Source organism: Montipora capricornis, chromosome 7 (genome assembly GCF_036669925.1).
Source record: "Montipora capricornis isolate CH-2021 chromosome 7, ASM3666992v2, whole genome shotgun sequence".
NCBI lineage: Eukaryota > Metazoa > Cnidaria > Anthozoa > Scleractinia > Acroporidae > Montipora > Montipora capricornis.
Window position 1 is genome coordinate 38,012,104 of NC_090889.1, and position 22,878 is coordinate 38,034,981.

General features: G+C 40.4%; 1 protein-coding gene across 1 annotated transcript; it reads right to left on the bottom strand.

Annotated features, from left to right (window-relative positions):
* Positions 1-1,989: 1,989 nt before the first annotated feature.
* Positions 1,990-17,758, bottom strand: LOC138057120 (RNA polymerase II-associated protein 3-like). Its single transcript, XM_068903178.1, has 10 exons — positions 17,604-17,758; positions 16,587-16,736; positions 15,437-15,571; positions 12,941-13,068; positions 10,116-10,308; positions 9,559-9,648; positions 7,065-7,463; positions 6,522-6,619; positions 5,065-5,159; positions 1,990-2,468 (listed from the first exon to the last, which is right to left on the bottom strand). Exons 1-10 carry the CDS (start codon positions 17,745-17,747, stop codon positions 2,362-2,364), a joined length of 1,539 nt encoding a protein of 512 aa, XP_068759279.1. The 5' UTR covers positions 17,748-17,758; the 3' UTR covers positions 1,990-2,361.
* Between the last annotated feature and the right edge of the window lie 5,120 nt (positions 17,759-22,878).

Here is a 22,878-nt window from a genome sequence, read left to right on the forward strand (position 1 = left end):
ACAATTGGCGCGAACGTCCTTAAACGCCATCGGATCGTGGTAATCGTTCCTCCTTGCAGCCTCACCGAAGACCTGATTCGGCCGAACGATTATCTATGAGTAGTTGCCTTCGAGAAGAAAGGGAATTTGTTAAAGGAAATGGCTTCAAACAAGTATTGAGTCATTATTTCTGAAGAACAAGCTCTGTCTTCTGACTTGAGATTTTATGATTGACGAGTCATCCGTTCTAAACAACAATTTGTTCTTGATAGTTGTGGACGAACGTCAAAACACTCCAACATTCAATTTAACATTTATTCAGCAAATCCGACAAACATTTGAGGCTTCTCTCTGCTTAGCTTTTCCGCCGCTCTTTTTACCGGGCCTCTTTAGAGTGTCGCTCATTAAATTAAAAGTAAATACAATAGTTTTTCTGCAGTTTCCTTTCCGAAAAGTTGATTGAACTCGACATGCACATAAATATTCCCACGCCGTTACTGTAGTGATTTGTGTGTTTATTTACATTAGCAATAAAAAAGGCGGAACCATCTGTCATATCACTTTCACTAATTAGATTAACAAATTTGTTGATTCTGAATGCGTCGGTGACAGCAACGGGTGTAGTCCCTTCTTTCTCTCCTCTTCCCAAGCCTCCCTGGGGTGTAGGGATGGCGCAGTGGTGAGAGCACTCGCCTTCCACCAATGTGGCCCGGGTTCGATTCCCCGGGAAGGCTCGGCTCGGGAGGCTCGGCGTCATATGTGGGTTGAGTTTGTTGGTTCTCTACTCTGCACCGAGAGGTTTTCTCCGGGTACTCCGGTTTCCCCTCTCCTCAAAAACCAACATTTGACTTGATTTACTTTCATTGTTAATTTCAATTTGCAGTGTCCCCAATTATTGCTTCAGCGCTAGAACGACTAGACACTTAAATAAAGTTCCTTTCCTTTCCTTTCCTCTTTACTTTCCTCGGGAATCCAAAATCCCTGAATCTGATTGGCTCATCGCGCGCCCGTAGCCGGTCCAGCTTTTTACGATACGGACCAAGGTCCGAAATCTGTTCCGTACTGAAACTGTCGCAGCTAATTGAAAACGTTTTCACTACAGGGCGACACCTCTTAAAATGCAAATTTTCGCTTACTAACCGGTGCAAAGAGAAGGAAAAACATCAGCAGTGGAATAATAGGCCTGGTTATTCTTCAAAAAGGCGAGTATTCACATGATTTTGTTAACAACACTTTGCTGGTTTGCTGTTTTCAAGTTGCTGGTTTTCTTGACATGCCGTTGAACTAAAACGACTAACTGCACAGCAGAGAGCTCAAATATTAAGATATGAGAGCAGAGACAGAAGTTTCAGTATTTTCCACTAAAAATTTTCCTCCTGTTTTAAGAACTTTCGTTTCATTTTAAACAAGACAAATAATTTTAATACGTAGAACATTATTCTGCTGTTTGTACGAATTTTTCAAACATCATTCTTTAGTTTGTTTAGCTCGTTTCTCTGTGCTTGCTATGAAATATAACAGTTTTTTTTTTTTAATTGCACCAAGAGATATTTGAAGTTCTGTTTTATCGTTATCTATCATTTTTCTCTGAGCTTTGCGAACGGAGCACTTTTTTCAGTTATCAGTTAATTTCAATTGTGACAGTGCGACGTAGAGCGCATAGAAAGACTTTGTGCAAACCAGTTTGCCTGGGTTTATTTTCAGAAAAAAATAGCAGAAAAAATAAATACGTTATTCACAGGCTTAGGTCAGCCCGTATAGAGAAAAACTGTGCCCTCGGCCTTGAGTACGTCACTCGGCCTTCGGCCTCGGGCCGTACTCAAGAACTCGGGCAAATTTTTTCTCTATACGGACCTTCCAGCCGGTGAATAACATATGTATATCCTCACAGCCGTACAACCAGCCTTGCAGTACTATTTTGTTTTAAACTTTGATTTCTGAAGCAACATTGCACCAATCGTACGCAGCGCGCCTAACTTGCCCCACAATAAAGAACTGCAACAAAAATAACAACATTTCCTAGTGATCGGTAACAGCTTCTTTAGTAAGAAGACGTTACGGAATCGTTGTATTTTTCGGGAAGTTTTTTTTCTTCTAAACGATGCTACACACTCGATTGCGAGAGGAAAGAAGATCAAAGAAAGTGCATGAAGTTATTGCTTGGACGAAAAATCCATGACGATAGAAATACAGTAGTGATCATTTAACTCGTGTTCGGATGCCTTGCGTATACAGACACTCGAGTCACAAAACACCCAACAATTTTGTTCTACTCCATCCAACGCAATTAACCACACAGCAGCGACCAGAAGCTACCAATCTGTTTTTTTTTTCCAAATGAACAATCTAACCATCACATTTAGTACTTATGACAGCTGTCAATCAATTAATCACCAATCCGTATTTCCTAGCCAAGTTGAGGACATCCTCTTCCGTTAACCCCAATGCTTCCACATTTCGTCGTAAATATTGCAAGAGATCATTGATAGCTGAAACAAAAAATAAAGTCAAAATGAACACATCAACGTCTGGGAGTAGAACAGAGAACTAAAACATTCTTTACGTTAGTAAAACGTGTTTTATATTTAAACACAAGTAATGACATCAGGCCTTAGTTTATCAAAGGCATTATCCCGTGGATAAGCCAAGATCTAGAGCATAAAATACAGGCCGTGCAAAACGTTGCCAGAGGTTTACTTAGACTCTCAAAGTCATTTAATTTTTTTCCCGCTAAGTGACGAGTGGTTGGGTTAATTTCGACTTCGTCGCTCACTTCAAGCTCGCTTGGCGCGCTTTAATTTCCCAATCGAAGTGGAGTGTTGAGAGAGCGACTTGGAGCAACTGTCTAGCCTTTACTTCTATGTGCTTCGAATGTGAATATTCACGGTAAAGTGAGCAAAAAATCAAGTCTTTGCACAAATTGAAACTGTCAGATAGACCTCTTAGTAACCTAACTAAACTGCAAGTTATGGACAGAGTTTTTCCCGTTGATTTACGGCCCAAGCGCCTTATCAACGGGGAAAAAAAACAAGATCCGTAACTTACAGTACGGACCTAGAAACCAGGTTACTAACGTACATATTTATTATATCTCTGAGCTTAATCCGTTAATCTGTTAGGTATACAATGTATCCTTTTCCACAGCCGCTCCATTATCCGTAATTTTCAAGGCTACTTCCACGTAATTTATAACCGTACCGTTGCCGGAACAAATTCTGATCGGTCCCAAGTCAAGTCTTTTCGGTTACATCTAGCTTCAGAGTCTTTAAATCATCAATTAGAAGAAAAAAGGTGTTTATCAAAATTAAATAGCTGATTTTTACCGACACGCTTTGTTCAAAATTTAACCGGAAGTGACCAGGTTAGTCATCTTCTCGTAAGTTTTTTCTTGGTAAAAAAGCCTGAACCTTAGTATTATTACTAAACCAAGGGCTGAACTTTGCAGGGATATTAAGATTTCCCGATATAAAACATGGGCATGGAAAATATAAGGTCTGAAAAACAGGTCATTTCCGGTTGCTTCCAATATGCTTCAAATAGGTCCAAGTTGACATAACAGCCACTGGCTAACGAAACATTCCCATGAGTTGATTTGTTTACCCATAAAAGGTTACGAATAGTGCATTACAAAGATAGTTTTCGTTTTGTGTAAAATTAATTATACGTTGCTAAAAGAGAGATTAAAAAGTGGCCAAAATTGCACTGAGAATCAGCCTATGGGGACCCCCGAGGGGCTGACATCCAGAACTCGGCTAAAAAACGTTCATTGAAGCTGAAACTTTGGCATGTTACATAAGTCCACATAACAACACTGTGTACCAATTTTAAGCGAAATTGGCCAACCCTCATTTCCAAGTCTGCCCCGGTCTCTCAGAAGCAGAAGCTCTTAATATATCTTATTAGATGTTTTGGTGTGTAGTATCAGAAACCCATAAGGGTTGAAACGTGTAACGCGCGTTCACAGCTTCCGAATATTCAGTGCGAACTGATTGGTTGAATGTTTCAGTGCTAAGTACCATAATTGGAAACCCCTCGCTCTTGTTGTTCCAAATTTTAATTAAACAAATTGTCGGTTGGGCGATTTTAAACCATCGTTTATTGCGTTTATCGCCCCACTCCATTTGTGCGAAATAAATTTGTCTTTCAAACACTACCACGAAAAAAACCTCAGTACCTATGAAATAAACACATCACAGCATGGAAAATGCTTTGTACGATTTTTATTCACTCGTTGTTTCGTATCAGACAACTCACTCGTTCGCTGCGCTCAACTCGTGAATAAAAAACGTGCGCGCGCCATGAAGTAAACACTATGTACAATATCGTGGAATATTTGAACTCATTTTGTCCGTTCTTTGTACAAACACTAATAGGCTGATTTAGCAACAAAACGGGAACGTTAGTGGCGACGTCGCGCGCAGCAAAACTACCAGTGAGAATTTAGAATATAGAAAAAAATAGTGGAGTCTACTCTATTCTGAATTCTCATTGGTGTTTTTTCTGCGCACGCCGTCGCCACTGACGTCCCCGTTCTGTTGCTAAATCAGCCTAATACAGTTGGATATTAACACGCCATAATGTTGTTAACTCCAAATACCAAATTTCGTCTAGCATTTCCATACAAACTCAGCCTTCACCAGTTTGAGTTCGAAGCAAACTGGAGTCGCATCTACTTTTAAACATTAAGGTGATTCCCAGTTGCTTGTCACTAATGTAAGAAGCAAATAGCTTCTAGTTCGAAAAGAAAGTTTAGCTTTTAACTTGTTGCGTGTTTAACGAACAATCTTGTGAATTAAAGCAAAAAGAAAGGTGATGTTTTGATTGTGGTAGCTTTTTATCGACCCCCGTTGCTACAGAATTATTCTTATTTTTATTTATTTTTTTTATTTTTTTTATTTTTATAGTTTGTTTAACACAAATATACAAAAATGACAAAAAGGCTTATTGGGGGTTCTCGGGAGTTCACGCACGACGCGCGGGACACATGAGGAAAGGGAAAATCTTGCGCGTCAAACTCGCGCCCCAACACCCGCCAAAGCACTAAAATAGCATGTTTTGTGCTGGAGGAAACTTTTCCTAACCCACCTTTTTTATCCTTTTCTGACAGGAACATGACGGCCATGCCAAAGCGTTTGACTTCAGAAAGAAATTTCATTTCTTTGTATACGGGAAGATCATTCCTGTGAAAGTAGTAAAATTCATCAATAATTCTAGAAGGCAATTGGCAACTGAAACGGAGTATTCTTTTCACGTGTGGAACCAAATAATTCTCGCAGCAGTTCAACGGATTTTTGTACTAGTAATTTATCCTAACTGGACGGTCCCCAATAGGGTTCTTCAACCCGCCATCCCGACCAAAACGTTTGTATCGACAAATCCCGATCCCGATCCTGATCCCGGTCATGACGTCACAGCATGAAGTTCAAACCTCTGTCCCATAGCGTTTAAAAATGTGGCCGTTTTTTTAAGGGACGTTAAGATTTTGATGCAGCTTGCCTGTGTATCATCACAAACGTAACAACATGATTGAACTTTCATTCTCTATTTTAACTCTGCAACCACTCGTACCAATAGGACGTTTTCAACCAACTTCTGGAGACACCAATAACAATAGTGAAAAGTACGACTTCTGGTGGACGAACAAAAGAACCTAATGAGAGATCTTTTGTTTTCGTCCACCAACATGGCGGTGATGACGTCATGTGAAAACCTCCTATTTATTTTTAGGATACTTCGCTCACATTGTACGACGTGCACGAGATGGAGAAATCGCGAAAGAGTTAGGATTGTGCAAAGTTATATTTTGAGGTAACGTTTTGGTCTATGTCGCCGTCGTAGATCTTAAACACCCTATAGCGATATTTCTTGTTTTCAAACAATGACGTCACATTTCTTTTGCTACTCAAAAATGGCAACCACAGAAGAAAAGAAGTCATTGTTTCAATAGCCATTTACATGTAGCTTCTGGTTGGCATATCAATAACAATGGATGACGTCACGAGAAACATCGCTATTTCCAAAATCAGACGTAGTATGAGCCAGAGATCTGTACGGAATATAATCTGAATAATTAAAAATAATTATTTTTATTCAAAAGGGAATCTCCACTCCTGGTAAAAAATAAGTTTAGACCTGGGGAAAAATGTTTGGAATCAATTTTCAAAACAAAGTGTTTGTATCAGAAAAAAATGAATATGAATATCTGAATTGATTGCTCAGTTTTGATTGCTCAGTTCTTTTGTATTAGAAAACTGACTGAGCAACCGTAATACATCACAATTATTCAAGAACTTTGAAAACAAAAACAAGTTAGTTTTGAAATTCATTCATTTCGAATAAAAACGCTTTCTTAAAATTTTATTTCTTTTGGTTTAAAGCTAATTCTTTGTTGGAGTTGAGGGTCCCTTTCAGAGAGAGAAGAAGGGATAGCTAATGTCATCCAGGACACTTCATAAAAATACAAAAACATTACCAGACACATAAATTGCTCTCATCCGTAACACTTGCGATCGACGACCAAAGCTTTAACGTGAAGTACTTACGAGATGTAGAAGTCCCGAAGAAGGTGAAGTATTTTAACCAACATATCTGGCTCGATTGACTGTTGGAACAACTTGGAATATGATTCTGGTTTAATATTCTTAAAAAAAAAAAAAGAAAAGAAAAAAATTGCGTGAAATGACTTGAGATGACAACAGCAAAGTGAACGTGTTTTTGGTCAAGGGCACAAAAGTTTACTTCGAACTAATATTATTCCATGTTTGAGAATAATTAAATATGGGTTCCTAGCAGCAATGTGTTGTCGCTTCATTTTTCTCCAAGAAACAAAATATACTAAAACAATTATTGATTTCAATTTTTATGATATCTAAGTGCTGGTTTATACGTACGATGTCTCCTTGGCAGCCATCTTTCGGGGTGTCACGCAATAGTCGACGCGTCGCGTGACATCTCAAAAGACTTTTGGACCGTGATAATTCCACAAAAAAACCTAAGCTAACAAATTATTGCTCAGCTAAGAAACATTCCATTTGGAAGCACATAGAAACGGAACCGTAATATCAGTAAACCAGGAACGTCTTTACCTTAAAATACTGAAAGAGTTGATCTGGCCATTTTTGTAGCGATCTCCAGTCCGACTGAAACTGCCCAGATGATTTCGGTACAGGAAGAGTCTTGCTAGTGGATAGGGGACGAGTTTTGGATGCTGGAGACTGGCACTGCGATGATGTGGTTGATGTTGCTAAGGGCGACGGTGCTACAGATGATGAAATCAATGTCAGCGTACAAGGACTGTCTTTCAAGTCCGATTTGTGGTTCTCAGCCTGAAGTGAACTTCCCGCGAAGACTGCTTGCTGTACATTCGCTCGTTCTTCTTCAGTTATCAGCGAAGGTGTTGATTGTGCCGTCGTGGACACTTCTGAATCTTCTTCGGATTCACTTGATGAGCCAAACTCTTCGATGACAATTCGTTTAAGAGGTTTCTAGGACGCCGAAAAGAAAATCAAATTTTAAAAATGATTTGTGGTCCAAGGGGAAAGTCTCGCGGGATGAAAAAAACCCAAGCGGGATCCGGGCTAACACTACAATCTCGAGGACGGTCGCTGAAGAAGTGACGGAATTATGTTGCTAAAACCAAGATGTCTTACTTTCTGCGGGTCAACAAAAAGTGCGCACGATCACGTTATTTGGCTTCAGCCCTGATATCAATGGAAGCAAACAGTCCTCTCTTAACCCTCCCCTTCCTTCGTCTGTGCATCGTTTTACGGTTAGGGTTCAGCAGGGATCGATACTCCATCTTTGAGTATTGTTGTTTCACAAAAATTTTGAAATATCAAAAAGATGTAAGGGCAATTGGGAATTTTCCTCCCCCAAAGGCAACCCTATTTTAATGTAGTTAAGGACGGTGCCTACTAATTAACGATATTTTTTCCCCGGTGTGTCATTATGCAGAAAATGTAGATCTTAACAAGTGTTATTGAAATCCAAAAAGAAAATTGGGGGTAACCACGCATTTTTCAAAGATAATTCATGAATAATATTCGTAAAAAGCTTTAAAATACAAAGCAATGTATGGCGTTCTTTCTGAAATTGAAGCTTAATTATCTCTCAAAAATGCATGGTTACCCCCAATTTTCTTTTTGAATACCAAGAGTACTTACTAAGATCTACTTTCTCCGGATAGTTTTAAACTGCGCAAAAGTAAGCACTCTTGGTATTCAAAAAGAAAATTGGGGGTAACCATGCATTTTTGAGAGATAATTAAGCTTCAATTTGAGAAAGGACGCCATACATTGCTCTGTATTTTAAAGCCTTTTTACAATATTATTCATCAGTTATCTTTAAAAAATGCGTGGTTACCCCCAACTTTCTTTTTGGATTTCAATAACACTTGTTAAGATCTACATTTCCTGAATAATCATAAGCCGAGGCAAAAATACCTTTGAATTAGTAGGCACGGTCCTTAATTATTTTATTGTGGATTATCGACACCAAAAGGCTTAAAATCTGATTAACATGGAGCAGGATGGCGCAGTGGTGAGAGCACTCGACTCCCACCAATGTGACCCCGGGTTCGACTCCCAGATTTGGCGTCACATGTGGATCAAGTTTATTGGTTCTCGTTTTTTCTCCGAGAGGTCCTCTAATCGACCTCTGGATTTCTCCGGTCCCAAAATCAAGCTGCGATTTGATATGACTTGATTTCTGTACGGTTGTACGGTGTCCCCGATAGGTCATTTCCGAGTTCATGTCTGCCTCCTCTTTAAAGCGAGTCTAAGGGTGCTTTACTTTTGTTGGAACTCATTGGGGGACACTTTGAGATGTCTATTGTGAAGTGCTATGAATCTCATTATGTCGGTGTATTGGACAACCCTTGGAACTCACCGGCCGGACCCGTTAGTTTTCAAAGAAAATGCAATAATTTGAAAGAGCACTAGCATGATAATACCTCGAATTCTTCTGGAGGAGTATATATCGTCCTCGCGAAGTATGTTAATTTAAAGGCGTTGTAGAGTTAGTCCATCCAAACGCCCGTTCTGGCCGGTCAGTTCTGTCACATGTAAACCGCATTTGAAGTTTTATTAAAATTAGTTTTCATTCATATGTAAAGTAGAACTAATTACCATCACAAAAACTTCGCACTTAGACTCGCTTTGAAGAGGAGGCAGATATAAACTCCGAAATGGCCCATTAGTGCTCCAGCACTAATTAACAATCAGACCTGTAGCCCGCAAGGGCTGAGGAGAAAGTGCTGCCTTTGTAATTACATCCGCCAATGGTTAGACTTTCAAGTCTTCTTGGATAAGGACGAATTAAACCGTAGGCCCGTCTTACGACCCTTGCTCATAAAAATGTCTTTATCAACTAGGTAGAGAAATTTGAAAACTGCCGTTTCGAGAGCTAGCCCTTAGTCAGAGAGAATTAAAGAATAAATACATTTGACACTTTCAAGTCGGCTTGCACGTAACAGATACCTTCTACAAAGCAGAGTAGTATCAACAACTCCAAAACTCCAACTTCAAAACAGACTACAGAACCTGCTAAAGTTAAGTGCCTTTTTTCCTTTTCTTAACTTACTTTCGATTTAGCTGTTGTTTTCTCAGAGTCTCCTTCATTTTCACGAAGCTTGTCTTTCATTCCTGTCTCTTTTTGCTCGGGGACCAGTAACTGCGGATTAAAACAATTCACGACTAATGTGAACATTTTTTTTTTTTTTATTGTCTCAGAGGTGGACGATATACCTAGCCGGTAACGAAAGCAAAGCCTGAAAACTGATTCAGGCTTACGACAAAGGGGACGGGATATGCAACGTGAAACGGGACTTGAGAAAAAAAGAATTCTTCACCCAAGCGAAGGTGAACAATTGTTTACTTTTATTTTGACACACACTACCTAAGGTGACTAACCTTGCTTTGTCATAGGTACGTCAAATAATTGGCGCCAGAGTCCCTCACTACATTTTAAGCCAATCGGGACGGAAAAAAAACTGCTCACGTGTTTATTTCCCGCGCTTCGCACCGGCTTCACGTATTTTCCCTGTGTTTTGATTTGCTCATTTGAAAGTCTTCGACAGTTGTGATTGGCTACATTGCTTAAACTGATTTGGTTTCAAACCACACAGTTGAAAGCTTCACCTTGGTAATATTTTTTAATTCATCCTGAGCCTGTTTATTGTTTGGCTCGAGTCTAAGCACTTCTCTGTAGTCGGCCTCCGCCTCTTGAATCCTACCAAGCTGAAAACGTGCTGCAGCCCTTCTCAGAAACGCCTTGGTGTAAGATACATCCAGAGATAACGACTGGTTGCAGTCTGCTTCAGCCGCTCCATACCTGCGTAGAGAAAGTTGAAGATGCCGGTTAATTATCAGCATGGTGGACAATTACGTCCACAAAACCGAATGTTCTGTTGACAGCACGAGCAATAAGTTTAAAAATGGAGTTTTATCAAGTGCGCATGCTCACAACAGGAAAAATTCGTTCTCAAAGTGACCTTAAGGTTGGAGTACTAATACGACTACGAATACGAGTTTTCTCTCCTAGGCAAGCGCATTTGTAACAAAATTTAAACGTTAAACCGAATGCGTATGATCCCTTCTTCACTTCAAAGGTCGACATTCGTGTCACTGCCCAAACAATGGGGATGAGGTTTGAGCAAATCAACACTTTCTTCCAACTTGAATACCTCACAGTAGTAGCAACAGCCCAATATGCATATGGCAGCTACTAAAGAGGATTCTACAGTGGCCAATTACCGTCTAACTATTTGCTTGTGGCAAACCTTTGGTCACAGTCGCCATGTGTGTCGTATTGAAACACACCGCCGACCGATTGATTGAATGAGTTGATCGAGCATCGGACTACCGTGCGGGAGGGGGTGAGTTCAACTCCAGACGGACCAACACTTAGGGTCTTTAATAACTGAGGAGAAAGTGCTGCCTTTGTAATTACATCCGCCAAATGGTTAGACTTTCAAGTCTTCTCGGATAACGACGAATTAAACCGTAGGCCCGTCTCACAACCCTTGCTCATAAAAATGACTTTATCAACTGGGTAGAGAAATTTGAAAGTTGCCGTTTCGAGAGCTAGCCCTTAGTCAGAGAGAATTAAAGAGTTATGGTTGTCAACGATTTACAGTGGGTAACAACAATCAATTAGTTAAAAGAATTTTAAGCGTTCGTTAATTCCGTGTAGATTAAGGGAGCCGATTTGAAAAATGAATCTTTGTTCTGCATTTTTCCGGCTTTCCTTGTTGCCCTGGTGTAGGGAAAGGCCACTAATCACCATGTGTTGGCTAGAATGATTAGGAAGGTTGAAGTTTCGAGCGACTGAAACAAAGATCGGAATAGACCATTTTACAGTTGTAGTTAAGCTGCCTGGCCTAAGAATGGAAGCGAGGTTGCCGGTGACCATGCATGTTTTGATATACTGTAAACCTTTGTGCTTTTCTAATGTTAATGAAGACTAATTTGAATCACAACAACACAATTTACATGATAAAAGCAGTAAGGTCTGTATCAATTCAAGGTCACCGGCAGCCTCACAGCCATTCATAGGCTAGGTTACTGAGCAAACAACTGTAAAATGCCCTATTCATGAAATTGTTTGGTGTAAGGGGACACCGAAAGCTGTACTGGACATGCATGGAATTGTTTGTCGGTTTGTTTGTTTGTTGTTTATCTATTTTATTTGAGCATGGTGAAGGTTTGATAATCAAAGGATCATTTCATTTGAGACCTCCTGCTATCGCATCATGCTAGACTGTGTCTCAAACGATCAGGTACACCAGATGACCAAAAACCAGGCCGCTGATCAAGTAAGTAAGATTTAGAAAGCTGAGATTCCTTGGCCACATTCTGCGCATGCCAGAGGATGAGCCAGCTAGACCGTGTGCGTGCGCCCTCTAAATACCGCAGCATGGTAGACGCCGACGCAAATTTCCCTTTCGTAAACAGTCTTTGCCATTTCTCAGAACGGTCGTTGCGATTTGGAACGGTCGATGCCATTTATAACGGTCGACTACACACTTCACTTCAAAGAAAATTAAAAGAAACAAACTAAGAAAAAATATTAACAAAAATTAAGACAAAAATGGAAAAAAAAACATTTATAAAAGAAAAACTGGAGGAAAAAAAGAGTCCGAAAATTTCAAGACTCGAACTTGGGTTCTTAGCCCTCACCCTAAACAGAACCCTAACCGGCACCCTAACTCGTATGACCAGCGAGACACAACTCCCAGCAACCGCAACCTCTTGAGTTCTTAGACCTAATGAGTGTAATTCAGAGCTAAAAAATGACAACGACCGTTCTGAGAAATGGCAACGACCGTTTACGAAGGGAAATAAGCGACGCCGACCCCGCCGACAACGAACCTCCTACCTGAAGTACGACGAGGATGGACAACTCACGCCTCAAACCATCGCCGACCTGGTCACAGACAGAAAAGAATGGTGGAAGCTTGCAGTCGCCTGCTTCGCAGCTGAGCGATGATGATGACCCATACACTCACAAAGGACAACCACAACAAAGGGGACTCCATCCCCTACTCTTCACGAATAGTGTGTGGGTTCTTGAACGTCCCACAAGGATCTTACGAACATGGAAGGCATTAATTTTGTGAGACGGGGCCTACGTTTTATAGTCCTTATCCGAGAAGACTTGAAAGTCTAACCATTTGCAGATCTAATTACAAAAGCAGCACTTTCTTTTCAGTAATAATACTAATTTTAAGATCCTAAGTTTTGATCCGGCCATGGTTTCGAACCAGCGACCTCCTGCATAACAGCCCGATGCTCAACCAACTGAGCCACCGGTGTGAGTAAAGTAGGAGTGGGGAGATACTTGATAACTAGAGCCACTCTTGCATTGCAGTATAAGTTTGATACAAAAAGTGACTGCTCCTCTAATTCTACTAGACAGTGGAAACCGGCCAGCGCCAGCGCCTGACTGTAAAAAGGACACATACCTTTTTAATTTCAAAAGGCACATGGCTCTGTTGGCAGGTAAAACCGCATTTGTTGGATCCAGTTGAATTCCAGTTGTGTAGCAGTTTATAGCAGATTCAAACTTGCCTTCCTTAAACAATGTGTTCCCCTTGAGGAAGAAAAATGTGGAGGGAAGAAATTAATGTGCAAGAATGGCAAATGCCTCAGATTATAACCTCAGATTTTTCCAGCAGTGCTAATCAAATAAATAAATAAATAAATATTGCTAGTGCTAATCACCCTTACTTGCAGTCGAGGACTGAATTGCGAAGGGCGCGGCTCACGACATCGGGCTGAAAGCATACAAAGGCGCCTCTGGCTGCCGCTATACAGCCCATGTTTGATGTCGGAGCACAGCACCACAGCTAGATGTTAATTAGCTGTGAGTCGATTTTGATGAGGGACGAAAACCGGAGTACCTGGAGAAAAACCCTCGAGTCAGGTTGAGCTCGACTGAAACTCAGCCCACATGCTGGCTGAGGCCAGAATTGAACCCCGGCTCGCAGTGGTGGGAGGCCCGATAGATAACCTCTAGGCCACCCTGACACCCAAAAAAAGCATGCAGGAATGAGCTTCGTCATCAATAGCTTCTCCCTATGTAACCAGTGTGCCCTCCCTTCCTACCTTAGCCTACCAACTGAACCTACCTACCTTAGCCTACCTACCTACCTACCTACCTTACCTGCCTACCTACCTCAACCTGCCTATCTACCAACCAAATTACCTAATGTATGTTAACCTACCTACCTACCTACCTACCTACCTACCTACCTACCTTAACCTACCTATCTACCAACCTACCTACCTAACTTAACCTACCTACCTACCTACCTGCCTACCTACCTTAACCTGCCTATCTACCAACCAAACTACCTATGTTAACCTACCTACCTACCAAACTTGTACTATAATACCGCCTTTATGGAGGTATACTTTCTCAACAGTTTTGAAATGAAATGGCACAAGAAGCTGTACAGATTATGCAGATTATATATATATATATATATATATATATATATATATATATATATATATATATATATATATATATATATATATAATTATACTCCAAGAGCTAGGTTATTTGAACATTTACTGCAACTCTGAGTTTCATGCTTCTTGCGAAGCAATCATCAGGCAACTGCCAGAAATAACGGTTACAATCACAGAAATTTGAAATTCAGAACAACGGATACGTACGTGACGTCTAGGCATATCATTGCATCTTTACATTTTTTAACATGAATTTCCTAACATGTCTACAACACGATGACAGCTCATTTCTTTTGTTTAGACTTGCCATTTCCGGTTTGCAAATGATAAAATACTTTTCCCACAGACACAAATTGCATCTCTTAGTTACATTGGAGTAAGAACTAGCTTGTTTTATCTTGCACCATTTGATGTTATACTTAGCGTTCTTGTCTTTAAGACTCCATATGTACTTACTAAGTTCGGTAGCATGTTTGTAACGCTCGTTTCGGAATGAGCTTACATGGTTTCTATAACGCAATTTGAACGCAGTGTCACAGAGTCCATTGCGTTTGCGTTATAGTTATAATTGCGTTATAGAAACCATGTAAGCTCATTCCGAAACGAGCGTTACAAACATGCTACCGAACTTAGTAAGTACATATGGAGTCTAAAAGACAAGAACGCTAAGTATAACATCAAATGGTGCAAGATAAAACAAGCTAGTTCTTACTCCAATGTAACTAAGAGATGCAATTTGTGTCTGTGGGAAAAGTATTTTATCATTTGCAAACCGGAAATGGCAAGTCTAAACAAAAGAAATGAGCTGTCATCGTGTTGTAGACATGTTAGGAAATTCATGTTAAAAAATGTAAAGATGCAATGATATGCCTAGACGTCACGTACGTATCCGTTGTTCTGGATTTCAAATTTCTGTGATTGTAACCGTTATTTCTGGCAGTTGCCTGATGATTGCTTCGCAAGAAGCATGAAACTCAGAGTTGCAGTAAATGTTCAAATAACCTAGCTCTTGGAGTATAATTATTCATAGCTCTAGCTCTGCTATTGAGCACTTTATAGTAGATGAGGATTTCTTTCCACTTTTTCGGTCATATATATATATATATATATATAACACAAGGGTTTGTCAAAACTTGATCAGTGAAGTAAGATGGTCCAGATGAGAATTAAGTCCTGAGAAGGGTTGCTGTTGGTGATTTGATTGATGTTTTGACAACCTGAGTCAAAGGCATCCACAAGTCAAGTGTTTTGTGTTAAATGTCATTGACACTACACAACTGCTTGTAAAAATTACATGGTTGTTAAGAGCATTCTGGAAGATGCACTTAATTGTGTATAAAAAGTGAATGATATGAGAATTCTTTGGATTTAAATATGGAGACATAACATAAAACACTTCAAAAAGGAAAGATATATAATCCTCCTCTGCATTACGGTTAAGGGGAAATAAACTGAATGCTTATCAGCGACATATAAATTCCAACCTTGTCTTTTTCAAGCAATGCCCTTTGCAATCGTCTTTCATGCTCTACGTCTTCATCGGTGTCATCAGTTTCATCTTCAGAGCTGGAAAATGTCTTCATCTCATCCTTTTCATCCATCTCTTCTAACACCTTATCCTTTATAACAAAAGAAAAGGCAGAAATAAGTCAAAATGGTCTCAACTATTTGAGACTGTACTTAAACTACTGATGGTTTTGATAACATGTATGTAGGAGGTATCAACGTTTCATGGCAATGTGCATGTTCAAGTATAATATTATTATTATCATCGTCACCACTGTTGTCACCACCACCATAGTCATCGTCATCATCATCCTTATAATGTTACCTTTTTTATACATGTAGGTGGGGAATGTGGGGTACCATCACACTATTACCTGGCAGTTTTCCATTACCCCGGTAACTCATTGACCCTTGAGAGTGAAACTTAATAGACTGTCTAACGCCAGACGATTTTACTTATAATGCCAGACGATTTAATTTACTTATCAACAGGAACATTCTAAGGTGTTTGAGGTGTAGATGGGTTAATTACAACAATGTGCAAATGTAATGAAATGCAAGCATACAACAAAATTAAGCTAAACAGAAAAGAACACACTAACAAAAGCAGAGAATAGAGGGAGTGACGAGGAGACATCAAGAAGCCCAACGCTAATGTCCTTTCCTCCATTTTATTTGTACAGTCAAATCATTTGTTCAGAATGGTCATGACAATGGCACGGTAAGAACACAATGCAATCAATCATCAAACAGGGTGAGACGAAATTCCACCAAAGCTGTAATTTCATCTTACTTGACCAAGTCTCTGTGGAGCTAATCCCAAAAAGAACTGTTTTCTTTATTTTCCTCTCTCAGACTGTCTGCTAAACACTTATGTCTGCTCAGAAGTTTGCATCAGAAAAAAACAAACAACAATGCCACACTCATGTTCAAACGATAATTGCCCGTCAGGCAACCTGCGGTGAAAAGCCCTAGCCTAAAGCATCGTTCCACCTGCCCTGGGCTATAGAACAGCCTTTTTGTCGTGCCAAGTCAAAGCTATAAACGAATAGAAAAAACAAAAATACTGGCAGGAAAACCCTTGATCTCAATTATCGTGGTTCATTTGATAAAAAGTACATTACTCACAACGTCCAATTTGTCCCAGGATCTGTAGTCATAGGAGTTTATTCTCATTTTTCCACTTTGTTTGTTGTTGCCATTTGAAGCATCTGTTGGCGTATCTTGCTTCTTCTTCTTCTTCTTTTTCTTGGCTTTATTTCTTATGGGAGGAACATTCTAAAGTAAAAAGACAAAGGATGAATTCCAGAAAAAAAATCCGTTCTATTAACCAGCTGACTCCTGGGAGTGATAATTAACAGATTTTACTCAGTGTCTTATACGCCAGACGATTTGGTACTCATCAACTGGGGTGTAATAGGGCACCTGAGAAGTCATTATCCATGGGTTAATCAGTCAAAAACTGCTGGCACATTTTTTATAAAACTACATGCAAAAGAAGCTTAACGCTTTCACCCCTATTCCGGCCTAAACCAGTCATACTTAGAATTTTACTCTGTCTAACACCCAATGCTTTTACTCATCAATAGGGAATCCCCAGGAGTCAATGGGTTAAGGGCCAATTCAGTGTGCCACAAAATGACCCCTTAGCCTCATTTATATCTGGCATCCGATAGAGGCAATTCTCTTCCAGTTGTAGGAACTGCTGCTATCACCAGTGCTTAATAAGAGTCTGTGAGTGTCTCAGGCAAAGACAGAACTATGAGATACCAGTGTTCAACCCCATTATATGCTAACAGATTGGAATTAACATTTATGTTTCCATGCTTAATGAAAACATGAACTAGTCAGGTGTGATCGGGTTCCTTCGTTCCTTCGCTAGTGGTTGATACTGTGTATTGTATGCCAACTCCTTGCATGTCATGATAAGCTAATTGCCACTGCTGCGTATTGACAAAATTCTCGACCGCAAACCCCTAACAATACTTACGCTTCAATGTACAAATTATTTTTTCCCCTTTTCAAAAAAACACATTATTTTTTTCGTAAGCTTGAGTCATAAAGCTTACTGGTACTGTAGTACTCGCCCTGAAAATGCAATTAAGCTTACGAATAAACACAAACGAAAACAAAATATTTTCAGACCTGTTTGTTAATAATCCTTGAAGTACGAAGCTCGTTGTCTTTTACTTTCATTTCCTCTTCCCATTTGCTTAAATCTTGCAGGATATCTTGTAACTCCTCAGCATTTTGGCGAACGCCAAGTTGAAGTTTGAGTGCATCCGCCATCTTGCTTTCTTTGTAACCTCTCAAAACTGCGAGACAATTCAGTGAGGCATGTATAGCCATAACTTATAACACTCGTTACCATGTCTCACGCACTGGATTAATCAGGACCGGAACATAGCTTTATTTGGAGTAGCAAAGAAATATGCTAGTATCTCCAGATGTACTCTAAAGTAATGCATCAATCAATTCCAGCGGTCCCCATCCCCCCCCCCCCCCCCCCCCGTGCAACCGCGGAGCATTTGCTCAAGTTGTCAGTCCCGGGGGTGGGGCATTCGCAATTTTATCGCGGCCCGGGGGCTGGGCATTAGCCTACCCCGGGGCGACCCCCGGGCATTTGACACAAGTGTTTTCGAATTAACATGGAAGAGTTTATCGGAAAAGACGAGGCCTTCGTTAAAGACTGGCTTGTCCGTCACGGACTCAAAATAACTTGTGGATGTTTTTAAAGGTATGTTTTCTCAATTTTACGTATTTCTTCATTTATACTTGCATATGAATATATAAAAGCGACAAGGTAAACTAATATCACAAAACAATCACTGACGTGAAGACTGCGTAAACACGACTACTTCGCATTTCGCATTCAAAACTAGCCTAGCAATTTTTAAATTCATGAAAGTGGAGTTAAAACACAGAAGGTTTGCGAATTCAAATGATGCGATCTTCAAGACAAATCTTGCGAGCTTAAAATGCGATTCATCATGATTTAAAATGTCTTGATTCTTCACAGCGACAAGGTGAACTACATTTGGTTTATCAAAAAACGACCACCAGACGTGAACGTGGCTATTTCGATCCCGGGAGCGGGGCATTTGCCCTCTTTCTTCGTCGCCACCCCAGGGCATTTAGACAGCTTATGTGTCCCCACCCCGGGGAATTTGCCCATTTAAAAAAAAAATGCTAATGCCCGGGGGTTAACCCCGGGGGGGGGGGAATGGGCACTGCTGCTGCTGCTTAAAAGCTAACCTTAGGCCTAAAACTTTTGTTTCGGCCTAATTAGGCCTAAGGCTACAATGCTCGTCACATTTCTTGGAACACCCATCCCCGTTTCCCCGTTCCTCCAATGTTGATTTCCACAAGTACTAGTAGTCGCCCGAAAAATTCTCACACAACATTGAATTGGGGGAAGGGGGATGTGGTATAAGCTACGACCTTGTGAAAGTGTTCCAACTAAATATGTCTAGTATTGTATGTATCGGAGAAGCTGAACATTTACGCACGCATGCACTGACGGAATGTTTGAAGACGAGACGAGAAAAATATGCAGTACCTCCAGACGTGGCGCTGGAGCGTCGTACCAAACGAGTCATCCCGGATTTCGGCCCGTGCGATCGCTTTTGGACGCAGTTGGCCCTTCGCTGCTTTCTGCTACCGACCTCGCTTCCCGGTACGGCATTGAGGGAGGGATATGTCCGCCCCTAAACCATATGAGACAAATCCCACGCCTACTCACAGCTCCAAACCGCCCCTGTCATTACAATTTAACGTAAGATTTCGATGGCTTATATATTAAAGAGAAAAGTCATTTTATCTGTCATATGGTAGGCACTGGAGTCGCAGATTACAAAGTGCACGCATGCGTCCTGCCGAAGGTAACATACATGCATGCATAAAACTTTATTTCATTTCGAATTTCAGAATAATATCTTCAAGATATTACAGCTAACATACATAATATATACAGATACATAACTAAATATTAAATAATATTTAAAGATATATATTAATCAAAACGAAAAGCTACTGTACAAAATCCGGCCCTGGATTAGTTTAAAACCAGTAAACTCAGTGGTACGAGAAAAATCAGGCAGCGCATTTCGCAACTTAGCTAATACGTAAGAAAAAGAACTAAGACCATAACTGGTTGTTCTAGGTTTATTGAGGGACAGAATGTAATTTCCACGAAGATCATGCATAAGAAGAGAACGGAAGAGAAAACGTATTTTTCATATATGCAGGACAAGCCTTTTCTTTCTTTAACTACTTTTATACAATAATATGAGGAAATTTTGACTGAGCTTATTGCATAGAGATGTAGAGTTTGACTAAGTGACGATAGAGCACAGGTAATTGCAGATATAAATCTCATTACTCTCTTATTCACATTATACCGTTTCTTTGACAAGAAATTACTAAAGGCCAGGCCGAATTTCCTATGATAAAAAGTCTACATTAACAGCACGCACCTTGGCTACTCCTTAGTATCCGCCTAGAAATCTTCTTCTCGCTACTTTTTCCTCATTTGATGAGGACCAGTCTCCGCTTGCGTCCCTCATGCCCAAAAGGAATTCTGGGTAATTCGGCCGTTCCATGACAAGGGAAGATCCCCGATAGATTTTCTTATGAGTGTGGAGCCACCCAGTCCTACCGGCAAAATACTGCATCGATTGAAGTCTTTAGCTTTCAAAACTTGCTCAAATTGTATCAGTAGGTCCTGGAATTCGTCCACAGAAAGGCCAGAGAGACGACTTCACTGGTGCTGTGAACCGCCATGTTTACAACAAAGCAATTTAGGCGTTCCAGTCTGCATGAAATCATCTCTCACCACTGTCTCGAGAAGACCAGACACGCACGGTTCTTATTATTACGTTTATGCCCCTGTAGAATCAACCGAAATCTAAACTCCTTGTCAAAAGTTAACCAGCATCTTAATATTTTTGGTAGGCTATAATACTCGTCACATTTGTTGGAACACCCATCGCCGTTTCCCCCTTCCTGAATGGGGGAAGGGAGATGTGGTATAAGCTACGATCTTGTAACACGATGATTCTGACTATTCGCTAAGTGTTCCATCTAAATATGTCTAGTATTATAGCTGTTAAGAATGTTTAGGATACTTTCTGTATTGGTGAAACAATGACCTGCAACTCGCGACCTGCGACCTGCAAATTAGACCCGCCGGTTAGTTACGCTGGGTGCAGTTCTAAGTTTATCAGAGGATATCAATATCTCCGAGACAGATTAATTGTCGTGTTAGGACTTCGATTTGTATTTTCGAGTTGGATTTCCTGTTGGATTTTCAAATTGGATTCCCAGTTGGATTTTCCAGTTGGGTTTTTCCGGCTTGATCTCGAGTTGGACCTGAGTTGGACTTCAAGTTCGATTTTCAAGTTGATTTTCGACTTGGTCAGTGTAAAATGTAAGCTGCAGACTAGGGGTAAAATGAAGACTAAGGTTATAATGTCACTGCTAAAGAAGCCCAAACCCTTTAAAAGTGCTAGCCTTAGGCCTAATGAGGCATGAAACAATATTTAGGTTAGGGTTAGGGTGTAGTGTAAAGATACACTTTTATATTTCTTCGCGCGCAACCCTAAAGGAGACCATCACGGCCATACATGATTGCGTTTTGCCCAGAACACCGTAAGTGATACCAAAATCCGACATTTATACCGCTAAGCGAGACGACGAGCATCCCTTCCCATTTTACCATTTTATATGGGATTTCTCCCCCTCCCTCCCCCCCCCCCCCCCCGGTACTGTTAGCACTTCTCAATGACTTCTAAAAAGTTTGGGCCTTTTCAACAGTTACATTATAACTGTGTCTGCATTTTACCCCTGGTCTGCAGTCTACATTTTACACTAACCAAGGCGAAAACCAACTCGGAAATCCAACTCGGAAATTCAACTCGAAAATCCAACTCGAAATCCGACTCGAAATCCTAACTCGGTAAATAGGCAACCTCCTCGTCTTCACTGATATTCCAGTATTTAGTAGCAGTGAATGTAAATGCGTTTTTGTCATAGTTTTTGGTGTTAACACGAGGTTGGTACAACTTATTTATGCCTCTAAGCCCTTGGGTATTACGTCTCGAAATAAGTAAGGATGGGATATACGCAGGTGTTAAGCCATGAAGTGCTTTATAGACCATTGTAAGCATGTCTTGTATTCTTCTTGTTTGTAAAGTTGTCATATTCAGATTGTTGAGCAGAGTTTCGTATGTGTTGTTATCATCATCAGAAATAAGAGGGTCCCCTATACCCCTTCTAAAACTCCGCCACGCAGAAATATATCGCCTTTTCACGCGTCACGAACAATATCCGAGACAATCACGTTTCACAAAAAATAAAAATGAAATTCACGAATAAATATTTTCACTTTTTGTAAATTTTGTATAAAGGTACTCATCCTCCGAGTTTGGCTCTTCGATCAAGTGGTCATCTAAATCGCGAAAAGGTCTGTCTGGGTCTGTCTGACCTGAAGAGATTCCAACCCCTTTTGAGTTTTTAAAGAAATTATGGATTATTTTATTTTTGCGCAGAGGCACGAACCTGTGGTGTAGTGGAAGCATGGGACTTGAAGCGTGACGTGAAAAATGAAAAAGGACTGGGGTAGAGAGAGGTTCGCTTTCTTCTCGTTTTTGTTTGGGTGTTGTAAGATCTAGTCCTGTTCCAAGACTCGCTCTTACCCCGCCCTGAAAATGGGCCTGGAATCCAGGGGTAAGAGGGAGTCCCGGAACAGGACTATGTGAGATCGGACGAATTACTTTCATCGAAGGATTTAGGTCTAAAATACAAAGTTGTGTTACAATTGTCTCGTCTCTCTTTACTTGCTAATTTCCCCGTGCACACGATTACAGTAGGAGAGAAATTTTGCAAATTCAGTTTCTCTCAAGTGGAATTTCCTGCATTTGACACCATTTTTGTGATATTCTATAAGGTCTTTATTCTTACCACTGGACTCCTACCATTTTTGGAGCTGCTAAATGGAGTAAGACTGCGGGCCTCGCGAGTCTGCTCAACACCGGGTGTTCAATGGAGAGACTGGGCGAGACATTATAGGATACTTCGGAGGATACGTATTAAACGTTTTACACTCAGATTGAAAAAAAGTACTTAAGATAAGCAATTTTTTTTTCCTTGTTTTCAGAATTTCATGATAATTCGGGAGAATCTAATAACAATCGGGAAAGCGGGAGGGAACACATCAAATCGGGAGGGTTGGAAGCTCTGGACCTGTCCTTGCCTGATGGGGTCACATTCCCTGCACCAGTCACGTACAGTTGATCCGTTGTATTCATATATGTAGCGTCTGTGCACGAAAGCCAAATTATTGGTCAATATACCGACTATTCCCGCTAACTAACGAACAATAGTTGGTTCACACGCTTCACATAAACACGAAGAAAAATTC